Source organism: Nematostella vectensis, chromosome 2 (assembly GCF_932526225.1).
Source record: "Nematostella vectensis chromosome 2, jaNemVect1.1, whole genome shotgun sequence".
Taxonomy (NCBI): Eukaryota; Metazoa; Cnidaria; class Anthozoa; order Actiniaria; family Edwardsiidae; genus Nematostella; species Nematostella vectensis.
The window spans coordinates 21,116,226-21,136,106 of NC_064035.1; the positions used below are offsets into that span (position 1 = coordinate 21,116,226).

At 39.6% G+C, this 19,881-nt stretch overlaps 1 protein-coding gene across 1 annotated transcript in view; it reads left to right on the plus strand.

Moving 5' to 3' along the window:
• The first annotated feature begins 2,255 nt into the window (after window positions 1-2,255).
• Window positions 2,256-19,881, plus strand: part of LOC116618928 (dnaJ homolog subfamily C member 13-like) — a 56,177-nt gene continuing 38,551 nt past the window's right edge. The window contains exons 1-16 of the mRNA XM_048723344.1: window positions 2,256-2,491; window positions 2,594-2,669; window positions 5,697-5,772; window positions 6,923-6,996; window positions 8,759-8,803; window positions 11,742-11,798; window positions 12,258-12,347; window positions 12,569-12,622; window positions 13,542-13,624; window positions 13,722-13,781; window positions 13,947-14,010; window positions 14,588-14,683; window positions 16,147-16,238; window positions 17,117-17,202; window positions 19,073-19,230; window positions 19,485-19,551. Of these exons, the coding sequence (XP_048579301.1) occupies window positions 2,424-2,491; window positions 2,594-2,669; window positions 5,697-5,772; window positions 6,923-6,996; window positions 8,759-8,803; window positions 11,742-11,798; window positions 12,258-12,347; window positions 12,569-12,622; window positions 13,542-13,624; window positions 13,722-13,781; window positions 13,947-14,010; window positions 14,588-14,683; window positions 16,147-16,238; window positions 17,117-17,202; window positions 19,073-19,230; window positions 19,485-19,551 (1,246 nt within the window). The 5' untranslated portion in view covers window positions 2,256-2,423. The remainder of the gene's footprint in view (window positions 2,492-2,593; window positions 2,670-5,696; window positions 5,773-6,922; window positions 6,997-8,758; window positions 8,804-11,741; window positions 11,799-12,257; window positions 12,348-12,568; window positions 12,623-13,541; window positions 13,625-13,721; window positions 13,782-13,946; window positions 14,011-14,587; window positions 14,684-16,146; window positions 16,239-17,116; window positions 17,203-19,072; window positions 19,231-19,484; window positions 19,552-19,881) is intronic.

Consider the following 19,881-nt stretch of genomic DNA (forward strand, 5'->3'; position numbering starts at 1 on the left):
TTTTACATTTCTATAATCAAATAATCTAACATATATGTGCCTTGCCATCTACAGCGTTACTCAGTTTTTTTGTACAGCTTTGAAGATCAAGGAACATTTTCATGTTTGCGACAAGAGAGCCCAACATTTTGCACCCAAAAATACCTATGTAAAATTTTCAGCCATTTTTAAAACACAGAACAGGTACCAAATTGCTGGAAGATGCAACTACAAATCTTTGTGAATACAAATATTTTAATTCACTATCATTTTCCTACTTTAGTCTAACAGACAGTTATATCATTCTTAAATGTTAACCTCCCAGTTAAAACCCCAGACAAAGTTATCATAGATAAGAAAAGAGAAATCCCATTTGACAACATCCATAGGAGGGGGAGGGCTCCTCCTAAAATAGTCAGATGGAGTTGTTTGTCCTATCTTAAGGGTATGAAATTATGCTAACTGATTTTCCTTAGGGAGTGTTCAAAATGTTTAGAGAAAGAAATTGCTTGACCGCACCTAATGTGCTATCTTATAGGGGTAGGAATTACTTACCCCATAGTGTTATCCCTTAGGGTTGAGGTCGATCATCCCCTTCTGTTTTCATGGGAGTCTCTTTGGGTAAATGGGAATGGTAAACATCAATTTTACCCAATAGCAGATATGGCGAAGACGCAGAAATGTAGGTTCTGAATAAAGAATGTATCTATTTTTTAATATCTTAATTGGACAAAGGATGCTGAATAGCGAATCAAATTATTGCTACTCATAAGTAGCTTGAATCCCACAAAAGAATGAACAGAGCATAGCACTTGGGACACCCCCCCCCCCCCCCCCCTTTAAAAAGGAAAAAGAAATCACAGTTTTGTTTATTTTAAATGCTTAAATTTATCAGGCAATATCGACCAAACATAAAAAATATTTACAAACAAAAAGAATTACACTTAAAAGGAATATGACAGGAATTACGTTTTGATTAATATACTCAATTCACACTATTTTGAATTAAAATTTTCGTCCGGAATTCACCACAAGAAGTGTTCGTGGCTCGACTTGTCCTAGAATTTGGACTTTATGATGCAGTGGCACACTTCAATCAAGGATCAGAGACTGTTGTAGATCTCTTCAGGCGATTGAAAATAGATGCTGGCAAGCATACTAATTCAGGTTGCACTTAATGGTGCAGAGTTCAAGAAGAGAGACATACAAAAGAAAAGAAGAAAGGTGCTCAGAGGTCAAAGGAAGAAGAAGGAAGACAAGAAACAGCAGCAAGAAGGACCAAAATATTGTGCAGGATCATTTAAGGATCATTGATTTAGCTGCAGTTGTTTTTATTATAAGGATTTCTTTATTTATAAAGCATTTTTCTCAAAACACATTAATTCCGTTGAGTATGGCTTAGTGTAACTCTCACTAGTTCATGTGTTTTTAATATTATTGCATGAAATTTGGCAGGAATAAGTACTGATAGTGTAGTAGTGTAATGAACTTCAAAAACCTTGACATTTTTACATTGCTTAGTAATATGAAAGCTTTTTACGAAAGGTCCCTGGCTAAAATTATAAGCTTTTTGTTTGTTTACGGGTTTATTTTCTGTTTATGCAACTATTTTATAACAATTTTAGGTTCATTACATAGTTTTAAGGTATTAGCAATGAATATCCTTAGTTTGGTATGTGTTCCAATTATAGTTTCTGGCTTCAGGGTAGTTCCTGGATCTCCTTCAACGACTAAACGGTATCCTATTATCTGTCGCTAATTAGAGCGAGAAACACTGCTATTTCCCGCCGAACGTTTTAAAAACTAGCCTCGATCCCGGCACTAGAATCGCATGCTCGGGCGCGTGCCGGCGGCGGCGAGATATAAGTTCAAAGAGAAAGTGAGCTGTCAATCAATCATGTCTCATACCAACATCACAACATTGGCCGTAACTAGGCAGGTTTTGGAACAATTTTATATAGAACCTAAACTATTTTATATAGAACCTAAATACGAAGTTTAGGTTCGGAGAGCGTTCGGGCTAGTCACGAACACTCAAGAGGCTAGGTTACTCAGTACCGATCGCGTGGGTTTATAGACAAGAGAAATAGAATATAACGAGAAAGGATTTCGCTGAATCGGGAGGCAGGGGACATTTCGCACAAAGGTTAGAGATATTTTATTCGCTAAATGCAATTTTCAACACAAATTGGGGATGCATTTTTGTTGATTTTATTAAGAAATCGCTGACAAAGTATCCTTATTCCCGTGATCTATAGCCTAACAAACTCTGATCCTCCCCTTGAGTCCTTTCTTGGAGCCCAGTCCCCTTACGGGTATGCGCATGCGTAAACGACAGTCACAAGACAAGATGGCCGCCACGGCGGAACAAGCCGACACCGGGAGAAGATAGCGCAGCCCTCGTCTCTAGGGAACACCTCCAGAGCACGGAGGCAGACGGCAACATGGCAAATGTATGGGGCAATGAGGATGTGGCCTGCTTTTTCACTACCAAGCACTCTTGGCGCGGCAAGTGAGTAGCGATCTATCGCCCAGTGGTGGGGCCCGTCACGGACTTCCACTGTTGCAAAGTCATACCAAATTATGGATTCTTTATTTTTCATCTGACTCATAGATACAAACGTGTTTTCTCTGTTGGTACCAAAGCTATAACGACGTATAATCCCTCGACCTATGAAGTCACGAACCAAGTAAGTCAGTACCTCTCTGCATGCAAACTTATTATGGCAATCGCGACGTAAATTTGTTGTGTTTATTTTCATAGATAGCACAATCAGGATAAAGAGAAAGTAACTAGCTCTCCCTTATTCTATCCCAGGAGTTTTAGACCTTAACATATGAAATGGGTAGAGATGTTACTCAACTTTCCTAACCCAATGCGAGTAAAGTTCTGTACCAGTTAGTACACAATACAGTATTCCTGTCACACCACATTCTGTCAAATTTCAGTTATAAGTTTATACAGTATATCATTAGACCAAATGAATAGAACCAAACTTTTGTACTACTCTTATTGTATTACTCACTGTGAAAGTATAACTTATAATATAAAGCAAACTTGTTTATTATTGTGAATGGTCAAGGTCCATAGAAGTACAAGAAGTGAAGGTTAGAAGCAAAAGATGACATATGTAAGCTGTTACATCTTTGCTTCCTTCTCCATTTCCTTTGCTGGTGATAACCAGCTTGAATGTCAAGCTAAATTTGAATGCATTCTACCTCATATAAGGTAGTAAGATATCCATCCATCATCTAACACCATCTGTCATCTAACATACACTAAACTCTACTCCCTCTCAATGGCACAGTCCCCCTAGTCAATGACACAGTCCCCCTAGTCAATGACACAGTCCCCCTAGTCAAAGACGCAGTCCCCCTAGTCAATGACACAGTCCCCCTAGTCAATGACACAGTCCCCCTAGTCAATGACGCAGTCCCCCCAGTCAGTGATACTATCCCCCTAGTCAATGACCCAGTCCCCCTAGTCAATGACACAGTCCCCCTAGTCAATGACACAGTCCCCCTAGTCAATGACACAGTCCCCCTAGTCAATGACACAGTCCCCCTAGTCAATGACACAGTCCCCCTTAGTCAATGACACAGTCCCCCTAGTCAATGACACAGTCCCCCTAGTCAATGAAACAGTCCTCCTAGTCAATGACACAGTCCCCCTAGGCAAAGACCCAGTCCCCCTAGTCAATGACACAGTCCCCCTAGTCAATGACACAGTCCCCCTAGTCAATGACACAGTCCCCCTAGTCAATGGCACAGTCCCCCTAGTCAATGACACAGTCCCCCTTAGTCAATGACACAGTCCCCCTAGTCAATGACACAGTCCCCCTAGTCAATGACACAGTCCTCCTAGTCAATGACACAGTCCCCCTAGTCAAAGACGCAGTCCCCCTAGTCAATGACACAGTCCCCCTAGTCAATGACACAATCCCCCTAGTCAATGACGCAGTCCCCTTAGTCAATGACACTATCCCCCTAGTCAATGACACAGTCTCCCTAGTCAATGACGCAGTCCCCCTAGTCAATGACACGGTCCCCCTAGTCAATGACACAGTCCCCCTAGTCAATGACACAGTCCCCCTAGTCAATGACACTATCCCCCTAGTCAATGACGCAGTCCCCTTAGTCAATGACACTATCCCCCTAGTCAGTGACACAGTCCCCCTAGTCAATGACGCAGTCCCCCCAGTCAATGATGCTATCCCCCTAGTCAATGACACAGTCCCCCTAGTCAATGACACGATCCCCCTAGTCAATGACACTATCCCCCTAGTCAATGACGCAGTCCCCCTAGTCAATGACACAGTCCCCCTAGTCAATGACACTATCCCCCTAGTCAATGACGCAGTCCCCCTAGTCAATGACACAGTCCCCCTAGTCAATGACACTATCCCTCTAGTCAATGACACAGTCCCCCTAGTCAATGACACTATCCCTCTAGTCAATGACGCAGTCCCCCTAGTCAATGACACAGTCCCCCTAGTCAATGACGCGGTCCGCCTAGCCAATGACGCAGTCCCCCTAGTCAATGACACAGTCCCCCTAGTCAATGACACAGTCCGCCTAGTCAATGACACAGTCCCTCTAGTCAATGACACAGTCCCCCTAGTCAATGACACAGTCCCCCTAGTCAATGACACTATCCCCCTAGTCAATGACACAGTCCCCCTAGTCAATGACACAGTCCCCCTAGTCAATGACACAGTCCCCCTAGTCAATGACACAGTCCCCCTAGTCAATGACACTATCCCCCTAGTCAATGACGCAGTCCCCCTAGTCAATGACACAGTCCCCCTAGTCAATGACACTATCCCCCTAGTCAATGACGCAGTCCCCCTAGTCAATGACACAGTCCCCCCTAGTCAATGACGCAGTCCGCCTAGTCAATGACGCAGTCCCCCTAGTCAATGACACAGTCCCCCTAGTCAATGACACAGTCCGCCTAGTCAATGACACAGTCCGCCTAGTCAATGACACAGTCCCCCTAGTCAATGATACAGTCCCCCTAGTCAATGACACTATCCCCCTAGTCAATGACACAGTCCCCCTAGTCAATGACACAGTCCCCCTAGTCAATGACGCGGTCCCCCTAGTCAATGACACAGTCCCCCTAGTCAATGACACAGTCCCCCTAGTCAATGACACAGTCCCCCTAGTCAATGACGCGGTCCCCCTAGTCAATGACACAGTCCCCCTAGTCAAGTTTTTTTTTTACTAAAACATCACTTCTTTGGGTGTAATTTTAACAAGAGAAAAAACAATGGTCTATAAGATTTGAAATTTTACATTTCAGTATAATTGATTTTAACTGAATTTGACTTTATTTATTCAAATTTTATATGCATATGTGGATTTCTCTTGACCCATTTCTTGAAAGTAGAAAGAGAAAGATACAGTAAATGCTTTCCAGCATGTTTTGATGCTTAGCCCCCAGACACACTAGCCTTTAAAAAGAGTATTATTTTATGCTATTTCACAAGCCTAAAGATATTTTTACTAAGTTTCTATTTAGTACTTTTTCGGTACTTTTTGTGGTAAATTAATTTATTTACTCCTTTGTGTTTTTGTGGTTGATTTTCTGGCATATGGTTACCAGGTTCAACATTGTCTTGCTACTGTGCAGTAACAAAAAGTTAAGCTTTTCAATTCTAGATTTCAAAGACATTTATACTGTAAGTGAGTATGGATTTGATTATCTGTTTCAGTGGGCCTATACCGATTTTGTAAGTGTTTCACCAAGTGCAAAGGCTACCAACGAGCTAATTATAACCATGAAAAAAGGTAAGATAAAAAAATACATACAGTTCTTAGTAATTATGGTATGTTATGTGCATCCTTGTAACAACCATTAGAAAAACAACCATGTGACTTAAAGACATTGAAAGTTTTGCAGTAGAGGGTAATGTAAGTAACTTGAATTTAGGCAACTTTTTCCATCTATAAGGGGTTTGGAAGAGTCCTGCCGACACATCCAACATTCATTTGGTACTCTTTGTATTGAATCAAGCTATTTACTTTTGCCAAGGGCAGTCATATATGGCAAACACTCAATTGTTTATAGCAGAGCTCCCATGCGGCGCAAAGCGCCGCGTGACGGGAGCCCCATACCTTAGAAAAAAATAGTATATAAAAACAAATATGGTAACAAATATTGGTAACCCATCAACTCGAGTTTTCGTGACGCGATGTCTGTCTGTCCGTCCCTTAAAAGCATCGTATGACAACCAAACTTGTCAAGGTGGATGCAAAATATGGTCACGTGTTGTGTGACGCCATCGATGACCTAACTTAAAGCAAAAATGTGGTTAAAAGCAAAATCATTCATATCTCTTGAAAGAAACATTGTTTCACAACCAAACTTGTTAGGTGTCATGTTTGTGTCAAAGGGGTGAACCAATATAGTCACGTGATTGTGACGTCATCAATGACGTCACTAGAAGAAAAAAAACTGAAGCCATCAAATAAAAAAAATATTTCATTAAAGAAACATCGTGTGTCAACAAAACTCGGTAGATGTAATGTATGTACAAGTAGGGTGCAATGTCACGTCATGTCATCGATGACATCAATAAATTAAAACTACCCTGATACTGAAACATCGTATGAAAACTAAACTTGTTATGTGTTATGTAGATGTGCGGGGAAGGGGGTATAACAAGTTGGTTGTGTGATCTGTGAAATTGTTGATGTCGTCAAAAACACAAATAATAATAATAATATTTAATATTTTTAAAATTATTAAGTGAAAATAAGCATAGATTTGGTCGTTTAGAGCTCCGCTTTTAGGCAATGCCTAAATCTATATATTAAGCATACAAGAATCACAATTTGTTTGCTAGAATCGAATAGTAGGTGTATGTGCCAATTGGATAGTATGTTCCTCCATGAGATGTTAGCAAACCAGTTTTTTTAAAAAGTGGTGCAATTCCAGGGGTGGCAGGGAAGAAGACTCACAGTATGACCTTCTCTACTGAACACAGAGCAGAGTTGATTACAGAGACCCTGGTAAGAGAAACATTTAAAACACACAACCACACAGACTTACCCACACTCAACCCAAGCATCCAGACTGACCCACACCCAACTCAAGCATCCAGACTGACCCACACCCAAATGAACCAAATGAATATGGTGAAATGGATAAGAAATCACCTCGATCTTACAATATTGGATACAACTGCATTCTTGATTTTACGATATAAATCTGTTCTCCCAAAAATAATTTTGATCTCCATACAACAATATTACTGATATCTCTATCAACAAGGGAGAAAAACATGAGACACCATACACGTACAGTACAGTTAATCGATTTTTTGATTTGACGGATCTTATTAAATACGAATTACAGTCTTACAAAAAGAAACTGTACAATCTTACACAGAGTACAGTTACAATATTATTATTATGTTATAGTTGATAATTAACCTGTCCTCGCTACAATGATATTTTCAAATGATTTCCCTTTATATCGTAAAATCGAGGACCTCTTTGTAACGATACATTGATTTTATGATGAATTTTCTTTATCCCTTTGCATATCGTAAAATCCAGGTTCCACTGTAGTGCTTATCACAAAATCTTAAGGTGGCGCGCCGAGGTTGTTTTGGCTAAACAGCTTATATACTATGTTCCCTACAGAAGACTCATTTTTGGCGCAATTTTTGTAAATTTTTCAGATTTTATTAATACATCTATGCTTTATCAGATTCCGCTAGATTCACTCTTCTTGGAAATCAAATTACTTTTTGTCATGCAAGTTAAAAGGAAGCAATTTTTTATATTAAAATAAAAATCTCGAAATCTGCGCGATGAATTTTTTTCTAAATCTACAGTAACACCTAACAATACTCCAGCTTAAAGCACACGAATTTTTGGCTTAAAACTGACCTGTCAAACTTCGTGATTGATGAATCTTTATTTCACGCCAAAATTGTCCTCGCAATTTTTCACATGTGAAACAAACAAGGCAGCTTGTCGATTACCATGTGTGACGCTGGCGTAGGCCTCGTTTGAAGCGCGTTCATATCCTCAACTTTTGATTCTAGTTTCTCATAAACGCAGGCTCGACATGCAACTGCATTAAGCAAGTACTTTCGGTAAGGCCATAGCATCGGGTAATACTTAAGAGGCACGGCTTGGGCTCAAATGTTGAAAAAAAAAAAATCTTTAGTTTTCAAATTATCTTAATAAAAATACTCTCGAATTGACCATCTGGAATTTATTCTTGTGCAACACTGGTCCTCTTGCCCCTCTCACACAAGTTGCCTTAGGGGTGGACTTAGCAGGGGGCGTAAATTCGGGGATGGATCTTTGTAGGAGCCAATCGCGAAGTTTGACAGGTCAGTTTTAAGCCAAAAATTCGTGTGCTTCAAGCTGGAGTATTGTTAGGCGTTACTGTGAATTTAAAAAAAAATTCATCACGCAGATTTCGATATTTTTATTTTAATATAAAAAAATTGCTTCCATTTACCTTGCATGAAAAAATATAATTTGATTTCAAACAAGTGTGAATCTTGCGGGATCTGACAAAGCATAGATGTATTAATAAAATCTGAAAAATTCATGAAAATCGCGCAGAAAATGAGTCTAATATAGGGAACTTAGTAAAAGCTGTTCAGCCAAAACAACCTCGGCGCACCACCTTAATTGCTTAATTGTACTACTGAATTTACCAAATAAAGCAGATTACAGTGCTTTACATGGTCGTTAGTTAGAAGCATTGATACTCACCTTAAGAATTTACCTATATTTTATATATTTTCAGAAATACAGAAGGCAATTTGCGGATTATAAAGCAGGGACAGAAGTTGTAAGTTAAAACATCAGATTCATTTTGCTGTTGCTATGACTTTACTACAAATAGGAAAGCTTATTGCTACCCACATCAGTAAACCATCAGTACACCCATCAGTACCCCCATCAGTACACCCATCAGTACGCCCATCAGTACACACATTCCTACATCCATCAGTACACCCATCAGTACACCCATCAGTACACCCATCCGTACACCCATCCGTACACCCATCAGTACACCCATCAGTACACCCATCAGTACACCCATCAGTACACCCATCAGTACACCCATCAGTACACTCATCAGTACACCCATCCGTACACCCATCCGTACCCCCATCAGTACACCCATCAGTACCCCCATTAGTACACCCATCAGTACACCCATCAGTACACCCATCCGTACACCCATCAGTACACCCGTCAGTACACCCATCAGTACACCCATCAGTACACCCATCAGTGCACCCATCAGTGCACCCATCAGTACACCGATCAGTACCCCTATTAGTACACCCATCAGTACCCCCATCCGTACACCCATCAGTACCCCCATCAGTACACCCATCAGTGCACCCATCAGTACACCCATCAGTACACCCATCAGTACACCCATCAGTACACCCATCAGTACCCCTATCAGTACACCCATCCGTACCCCCATCAGTACCCCATCAGTACACCCATCAGTACACCCATCAGTACCCCTATTAGTACACCCATCAGTACCCCCATCAGTACCCCCATCAGTACACCCATCAGTACACCCATCAGTACCCCCATCAGTACACCCATCAGTACCCCTATCAGTACACCCATGAGTACACCCATGAGTACACCCATCCGTACACCCATCCGTACACCCATCAGTACACCCATCAGTACACCCATCCGTACCCCCATCAGTACCCCCATCAGTACACCCATCAGTACCCCTATCAGTACACCCATCAGTACCCCCATCAGTACCCCCATCAGTACACCCATCAGTACCCCCATCAGTACACCCATCAGTACACCCATCAGTACACCCATCAGTACACCCATCAGTACACCCATCAGTACCCCCATCAGTACCCCCATCAGTACCCCCATCAGTACACCCATCCGTACACCCATCAGTACACCCATCCGTACACCCATCCGTACACCCATCCGTACACCCATCAGTACCCCCATCAGTACCCCCATCAGTACCCCCATCAGTACCCCCATCAGTACACCCATCAGTACACCCATCAGTACACCCATCAGTACACACATCAGTACACACATCAGTACCCCCATCAGTACACCCATCAGTACACCCATCAGTACACCCATCAGTACACCCATCAGTACCCCCATCAGTACCCCCATCCGTACACCCATCAGTACCCCCATCAGTACCCCCATCAGTACCCCCATCAGTACACCCATCCGTACACCCATCAGTACCCCCATCAGTACCCCCATCAGTACCCCATCAGTACACCCATCAGTACACCCATCCGTACACCCATCCGTACACCCATCAGTACACCCATCAGTACACCCATCAGTACACCCATCAGTACACCCATCCGTACACCCATCAGTACACCCATCAGTACACCCATCAGTACACCCATCAGTACACCCATCAGTACACCCATCAGTACACCCATCCGTACCCCCATCAGTACCCCCATCAGTACACCCATCAGTACACCCATCAGTACCCCTATCAGTACACCCATCAGTATCCCCATCAGTACACCCATCAGTACGCCCATCAGTACACCCATCAGTACCCCTATCAGTACACCCATCAGTACCCCCATCAGTACACCCATCAGTACACCCATCAGTACACCCATCAGTACACCCATCAGTACACCCATCAGTACACACATCAGTACACCCATCAGTACACCCATCAGTACACCCATCAGTACCCCCATCAGTACACCCATCAGTACCCCCATCAGTACCCCCATCAGTACACCCATCCGTACACCCATCAGTACCCCCATCAGTACACCCATCAGTACCCCCATCAGTACCCCATCAGTACACCCATCAGTACACCCATCCGTACACCCATCAGTACACCCATCAGTACACCCATCAGTACACCCATCAGTACACCCATCAGTACACCCATCAGTACACCCATCCGTACACCCATCCGTACACCCATCAGTACACCCATCCGTACCCCCATCAGTACCCCCATCAGTACACCCATCAGTACACCCATCAGTACCCCCATCAGTACACCCATCCGTACACCCATCAGTACACCCATCAGTACACTCATCAGTACACCCATCAGTACACCCATCAGTACACCCATCAGTACACCCATCCGTACACCCTTCCATACACCCATCAGTACACCCATCAGCACACCTATCAGTACACCCATACGTAACCCTTCCATACACCTTTCCATACACCCATCAGTACACCCATCAGTACACCAATCAGTACACCCATCAGTACCCCCATCAGTACACCCATCAGTACACCCATCAGTACACCCATCCGTACCCCCATCAGTACCCCCATCAGTACACCCATCAGTACACCCATCAGTACACCCATCAGTACACCCATCAGTACACCCATCAGTACCCCCATCAGTACCCCATCAGTACACCCATCAGTACACCCATAAGTACACCCATCAGTACACCCATCAGTTCCCCCATCAGTACACCCATCAGTACACCCATCCGTACACCCATCAGTACACCCATCAGTACACCCATCAGTACCCCCATCAGTACACCCATCCGTACACCTATCAGTACACCCATCCGTACACCCATCAGTACACCCATCAGTACACCCATCCGTAACCCTTCCATACACCCATCAGTACACCCATGAGTGCACCCATCAGTACACCCATTGGTATGCCCATCAGTACGCCCCAGTACAGCTTTTCTATCCTTTCCTTACCTATTGCAATATGTTTGTAATAGAGATACAATGCTTACAAGTACCATTGGAGTGATCAGCGAGTGCCTGTTGTTCTAGAGGTGGGTACTCCTGTTTGAGGTTACAGTAAGTGCTATTTATAGCCATTCCCTACTCAGCCAGAGGATATATCCAGTGGCTTTCCAGGATTTATAAAAGGGTAGTTCAATCCAAAAAGTTATAAGGTTTTCAAGTCCTTTATTTTGCGTACATTCATTGACTTATAAAGGGTTTCTCTATTCATCTGGCATTAAAAATTCTCATTGTTCATTGCTACATATGTTGATGGTCTTTTTGTTTTCATATATAATAATATATTGATATAGTATCAATATATATTACCAATCAATAATATATTGATAATATATTGATGTTCTTTGTTTATTGTCTGTTGATTGTGGTTTCTATGTTTATTGTTTATTGATTTTGTCTTGTTGATTTTTGATAAGTTATTGTTTTGTTTATTGTCTATAACCATGTTTATTGCTGACTGGATTTTGCAATGGTGTGCCTGAACGTAGGTTACTCCTGGCTCCTTGGATCAAATCGATGCTCGGACACAAACAAAACTGTGTTCGTACCAGTACAAGGACATGGAAGGAATTGCCTTGGTGTGTATCATTATTTTGTTAATCATAATATATACATATGTACTTTATACAGTATATGGCGAAATAGTTGAAAATTATAGTAATAAGGATAGCAATTCTTTCAGCAAATTGTCTTTCTGTAGTTTACATCCCAACCTTACACCACTACCCCCAACCCCCTAGTAATGATTAATAGTAATATTTATTATGGAAAATAACCAAGTAAAATATTTGTCTTCTAGGTGTCTGATTACCCAGGGGGCTTTGTTGTTCTGTACGGTGGCTTCAGTCGTTTGGTAAGTGGTTCTTTAGTCTTCAGGTTCAGGTGGAATATCCAAGTTTTTTATCTGTAACACCATTCAACTTTGCGCTTGAATCATACAGCCATACTGAAATGTATAGCAAATATAGTATGTCAGTCCTAATAAGGAATAGATTTATGCAGCAGTATCATGCATTCTCTAGCATATGTCTTGTATTAATTGGGGAATTTTAGGAAAAATTCTCACTGTTTTATGGACCAACCGAAAGCTGAACCCAAGTTTCTGTCCAGATTAATTGTTATTATTAGGGTAGGTGTTACTTTTTAAGGATTATTGTTTTCTAATTCCATAGACAGTGAAATAAAATTTGGATTCGTTTATGAGGTCAAGCGATCACTATCAAACATTTGACTGGGAGACAAATCAGGTGTTAATGTGCTTTGAAGTGAATATTCAGTATCTTTATAGAAGGGATATCTAATATTCAATACTGACAATAATAAAATTTTTAGTAATGATTTTAGTGCCAGGATTTATTGCATAAGTAAATAGGTATATCATGCAACTTGATGTATATTGTCCCCTGTCAGGAACTTGAAAGAATAACAGGCAAAGTGACACATTTTGAGAGAAGAGGAAAGGAAGTACAATTCTTCATTCTTGTGATTTATTCAGAACGCTGATACAAAATTAGAATACAAACCACAAAATTGCTTGGATTCTTTGATGAGTGCTGAATTCCTTGGAAATAACCAAGATGCTCCCTCTTTAAAATGTATTTTAAGCAAAATAGCAAACACCAACAATCGAATAAACGCATTAAATTGTTAGACATTTCCAAGTTTCCATATGATTTGAACACAAAGTTGAACAGTGTCACAGAAAAAAAAATTTTCCTTCCGTGCTTTCTTTCATCCCTGCCATTACTATGATGTCTGTTTTTCCTTTCCAGCACATGTTCGCATCCGAGCATCGAGACACTCTGATCAAGAAAATGTCTGAATATTCTATAGCATATGTAGGCGTCTTTATCAAGTATGTTCTCATCCTATGAGATTTGGTTTATCACATGTTGATGATACATACACTGTTTATCAGTTGTTACTGATTTGATGGGATCTTTTTTCCATAGACAGAGGCCAAAGCCTATAAAATTTGATCAATTTCACAAACACAGATTTGGAAAATACACGTAAGTGCATAATAGCTACTCTGTAACAATTGGATAAGTGTTTTCCCTATTTCCATTTATTTTGTTTATTTAAGCCTGCATTCCACTCTGGACAGGTCGCATGAAAGGTTTGTCTGTTACCAACCACATGCCTACCTATTTTACTATTACTATGACTTGTTCTAGTGATGATGAGTTTGTGACATCCCTGGCAGAGTTCAAAGTCCAGAAGATAACGCAGAGGAGTCCAGTAAGTCATGAAGGGCCATGTTACAATTGTGGCCTCAAGTATAAGAACTACATCAGTTAGTTAATTTTCAGTAGTTAATTTCCCCCAGGTTTTTTCAACATGTATTAAGAGACTGGGCTCAAAAACAACATTCAAAAGAATGGTAGATTTGCGCAATGAACTGAAGGATTTCAAGGAATTTTGTGGAAAATAATGACTGTTTTCAAGCTTTTTTGTAATAAAAACAAAAAAAATATATTCATGCATGCATCAAGAACAAAGTGGCACTTGGGAATTACGCCATGGCCACTGGCATAACTGCTGGGGAAAACACTGAGTATGTTCTGTTACTGCTGGCTGAGCTACGTACCAGTTCAATACTCTGACTTTTACCTCATTCTCTAATTCGCTCCAGTGGCCTTAATTGTTTTGGACAATGCCATGCATAAATTATCCAGTGTATTGGACAACCCTCACCTGAAAATATCAAACAATCTATATTAAATACAGCAAATTTATTGAAAATCTCATGGGAAGAGAGTTGAATGCTGCTGGTTCCCCCTTGTGCCTGCATTGATCAACAGTTTTTGTATTTTAGGATCCCGTCAGCCGGACACTTTGTCTCTCAGAGACCTGTATGATTGAAAGAGATCCTGCAACCTATTGTATTGTCAGTGTTTTTCCTCTTTGCGATGTGAGTATTAGGACTTTTACATCATCCCATAACTTTAAACAGAATACAGTACTTAGTAATCAATTTATAATAGAATTTAGTTCAGTGTCAGAGGCATATCCAAGTTTTTATTTTATTTTGCTGTCTCCCTACTGTGTAAAATGTTTTCTAATAATAGGGTGGGGTTTTATTTTGTTAAAACCCTGATTATACTTAAATACAAAGCCCTGTTTATCCAGTTTATAGGTCACAGTAAAAACCTTATATAAAGGTCATAGGATGTTTTTCCTAATTGTACAAAGCCCTGTTTATCCAGTTTATAGGTCACAGTAAAAACCTTATATAAAGGTCATAGGATGTTTTTCCTAATTGTACAAAGCCCTGTTTATCCAGTTTATAGGTCACAGTAAAAACCTTATATAAAGGTCATAGGATGTTATAGGTCACAGTAAAAACCTTATATAAAGGTCATAGGATGTTATAGGTCACAGTAAAACCTTATATAAAGGTCATAGGATGTTATAGGTCACAGTAAAAACCTTATATAAAGGTCATAGGATGTTATAGGTCACAGTAAAAACCTTATATAAAGGTCATAGGATGTTATAGGTCACAGTAAAAACCTTATATAAAGGTCATAGGATGTTATAGGTCACAGTAAAAACCTTATATAAAGGTCATAGGATGTTATAGGTCACAGTAAAAACCTTATATAAAGGTCATAGGATGTTATAGGTCACAGTAAAAACCTTATATAAAGGTCATAGGATGTTATAGGTCACAGTAAAAACCTTATATAAAGGTCATAGGATGTTATAGGTCACAGTAAAAACCTTATATAAAGGTCATAGGATGTTATAGGTCACAGTAAAAACCTTATATAAAGGTCATAGGATGTTATAGGTCACAGTAAAAACCTTATATAAAGGTCATAGGATGTTATAGGTCACAGTAAAAACCTTATATAAAGGTCATAGGATGTTATAGGTCACAGTAAAAACCTTATATAAAGGTCATAGGATGTTATAGGTCACAGTAAAAACCTTATATAAAGGTCATAGGATGTTATAGGTCACAGTAAAAACCTTATATAAAGGTCATAGGATGTTATAGGTCACAGTAAAAACCTTATATAAAGGTCATAGGATGTTTTTCCTAATTGTACAAAGCCCTGTTTATCCAGTTTATAGGTCACAGTAAAAACCTTATATAAAGGTCATAGGATGTTTTTCCTAATTGTTAGATTGGCTGACATAATTTATTTCAGGTTAACACCCCTTACTTACCTCTTTTTTTTTTTTTTTTTTTTTGTTGTTTAAAAAAAGGCTTTCATGTTTTCTTCCTAGTCAATAGTTAGCATTCAATAATTATTATTGCAGAATTTGCTATTTTTTATATCTTTCTGTATTGTGAATTTTGCCCTGTTACTGTATGTATACATTAAATGTCACAACCCTAAATCAGTTTATTATTTCTACTTGCAGGTATTTACAATTATTAGGTCTGTGGAGAATCCACAGTTATTTTCGATAGAGTTTGTTAGGGGTTCTGTGAAAACTTACACTTCAACAGACAGGTATGCGACATTACAAGTGGTAAGATGTTTTTCCATCATGTACTCTAGTAAGTTGTGTTCTTGTACCTAACACCATCCCAGCTCATGTTTTTATTATTTTGTTATTTTTGCATCACAAACATTCTCTTCATCATCCTTGCCTTCACCATCTTCATTCGTCAATCGTCATTATTATAAGTATCTCTTTGCCACAGCATTAATCACATTATTTGTCATTTCAATAGCCATCATTCCCCTGTGATACTAAAAGCCATCATTCTACTGTGATACTTTATAGCTATCATTCCCCTGTGATACTTAAAGCCATCATTCTACTGTGATACTTTATGGCCATCATTCTACTGTGATACTTAAAGCCATCATTGCCATGTGATACTTTATAGCCGTCACTTCTCTGTGATATTTTATAGCCATCAGTCCTTTGTGAAACTTTATGGCCATCATTCTACTGTGATACAGTACTTTATAGCCATCATTTCGCTATGATACTTTATAGCTATCATCCTACTGTGATATGTACTTTATAGCCATCATTCTACTGTGATACTTTATAGCCAGTCTACTGAGATACTTTATAGCCATGATTCCGCTGTGATACTTTATAGCCATCATCCTGCTGTGATACTTTATGGCCATCATTCTTCTGTGATACTTTATAGCGATCATTCTACTGTGATACTTTATGGCCATCATTCTTCTGTGATACTTTATAGCGATCATTCTACTGTGATACTTTATAGCCAGTCTACTGAGATACTTTATAGCCATGATTCCGCTGTGATACTTTATAGCCATCATTCCTCTGTGATACTTTATAGCCATATTTTCTCTGTGATACTTCTGTTAGAGGATAATGTATACTGTTTTTCATTGTATAGAGATTCATTGTTATCCACACTTTTGGATGGTGTCCGTGCCAGTGGTAACAGGGACGTCTGTGTGAAGATGAAGCCAACGAATAGAGGTACATGTGCATGTGTATATCTGGGGGATGTATGAGTCGTAGGCGCTGGAAGCAAATAAAGTATTGGGGGTGGTGTCACTTCATCAAAATCAACTGAAATAGTGGTCTTGTTTTATTAGCCAGCCGTTTGTTTGGAGACAGGGTGCTCTGAACTAAATAACTTGTTTCTGCCCTAACAACATAAAATCAAAATCTGCCATTTTGCACTTACGTGATATTTTCTTAGTAACGGTATAAAATGATAGAAAAACATGCATCATTTGCCTTCTTTGGCCCTTTTTCTAAATTTGTGGTTAGCCGTATTTGTACCTTGATTTTAGATCTGGTCATTTACGAGAAATAATCTGCTAGTACGCTTATGCTTTTACGGGAGTTTTCTTAATTTCCCTATCCAGAGTTGTCATTTTTTTTACCGATACGCTTATTTAAAAAAAGCATGGATATAACCATTCTATGGTCTTGTCCATTTGAACTTTTTCGAGATCAAAAACAGTCTCATTCTGTTTAATCATGGTCCATTTCGACAATCTGCAAATAACAGGACGAAACTTGTCGACGAAATGGACGATTACTTGCAGTCTCTTGACCTGGTTGAATATTGTCTATAGTCTTTTATGTAGCTATGTGGTTAATTTGATGACGTGTTGTCACCGCTTGATATCTATATTAAGCATACTGGACTTATCGACCGCTTGAAGGGTTTGTTATAAAACCATTGACTCAAAGTGGACATGTTCTACTATTATCAAGTTTTATTCAAGAAAACTATAATGTATACATACTTTTTCTATAAATTTTATCCTTGCTACTCCAAAAAAGCACCCACAACTACTCTCCGATGCTCTCTGTAAATTTACCATGCTCTCTGATGCTCCCAGTAAATTTACCATGCTCTCTGATGCTCTCCGTAAAATTACCATGCTATCTGTGCTCTTCGTAAATTGACCACACTCTCTAATGCTATCCGTAAATTTATCATTCTCTGTGATGCTCTTCGTAAATTTACCACGCTCTCTGATGTTCTCATTAAATTTACCATTCCCTCTGATGCTCTCCGTAAGTTTACCATGCTTTCTGATGCTATCCGTAAATTTACCACTACCTGATGCATCAGAGAATTGTACATTTACAAGAAGCATCAGAGACCATGGTAAATTTACGGAGAGCATCAAGGATCATAGTAAATTTACGGAGAGCATCAGAGAGCATGGTAAATTTACGGAGAGCTTCAGAGAGCAGGTGTATAAAATTTGGCCAAATCGTGTATTCATTAAGTTTATGTATAGCATAACCACTTGTAACACAAACGGACAAATAAGATAACACTTGTTTCATTTAAAAGAGTTCCGGTTTTGATAGTTGTCAGGGTTTTTAATTATATTTATATTCCCAACCGCCCCAAATAGGCATTTTAATAAACATGGCTATAGACTGTTTGATTGTGGCCATTCATCAAGGAACCAGACTCTGGATAAGGTAAACAAAAATGGCTTAGACGAACTAATATTATAAAGGAGCCCTCGATTTAAAGAGTAAAGGCCATTTTTAAGAATGTTCGCTAGAAACTATAGCTTAATTACCCCCCTCTAAAGGGCGTAACATAGTGCATTTTTAAATGGTATTCCAAAAAAATAATAAAAACGCCCGTTTTATTTACTAAAAATTGTGAAGTGCCAGATTATTCCCGTTACTTAGCCATTTTCTAAAAAGTGCAAAAGTGCAGATTTTGATGTTTAGTTGTTCCTGCCCTTTCCCCCTTGCCTACACAATTACTGTACTTCCTTGGAATGCCTTCTGCTTTTATAAAAGGCTTTCTACCCTTGACCGAGGGATTACAGTTTGCTGTAAAGCGTTTGTTTTTTTACTTTAGGCCACAGACTTGGTCCATACATATCACCAGTCGATGAAGAAGTGGAGAGTCACCATCTTCGATTCCTGGCAGTTCCGCCTGGGAAATTTTCAGAAGCAGTTGAAAAGTTTAACTGCAATATTTCTTATAATGGACTACTCCATGCTGTCTCTCAGGATGTAAGTACAAGTAGCTGTTATATGAGTATGCTGTACAGCTGTCTTTTAAATGCCAAACGAAATTTCGAGTCCCAAAAAAAACAAAACAAAAATTTTCATTTAAGTTTGTTTAGCAAGACTCTGTATTTAAAAGTAAAAAAATACAGTATTCATGCAGATTTGAAAATGTGCTTTTGATATAATTTTCATCGCCATCAAGCAATGATAATATTGCTTTTTTTTTTTTTGGCTGAAAATCCGTTGTTGTCTTGTAGGGATTCTTTGTAGAAAACAAAGAGAAGCTAATCACTGGCGCTGTCTCCGCTCTACTCATGCAAGAAGGTATATTATCTACTTAATTCTTGGCCAGTTAATATGTTAATTCTTGGCTTTCATGGTGATGGAAGATATAGAAGATTATGATATTGGTGGTGTTGATGCAGATGGCGGTGAATATGAAGATGGTATTGGTGGTGTTGATGCAGATGGCAGTGAATATGAAGATGGTATTGGTGGTGTTGATGCAGATGGCGGTGAATATGAATATTCTGTTACCGGGGAAAATGAAGATGTGAGTGTGGTAATAATAAATAAGATGGTGATGGTGATGATGATGATGATGATGATGATGATGATGATGGTGATGGTGATGGTGATGGTGATGGTGATGGT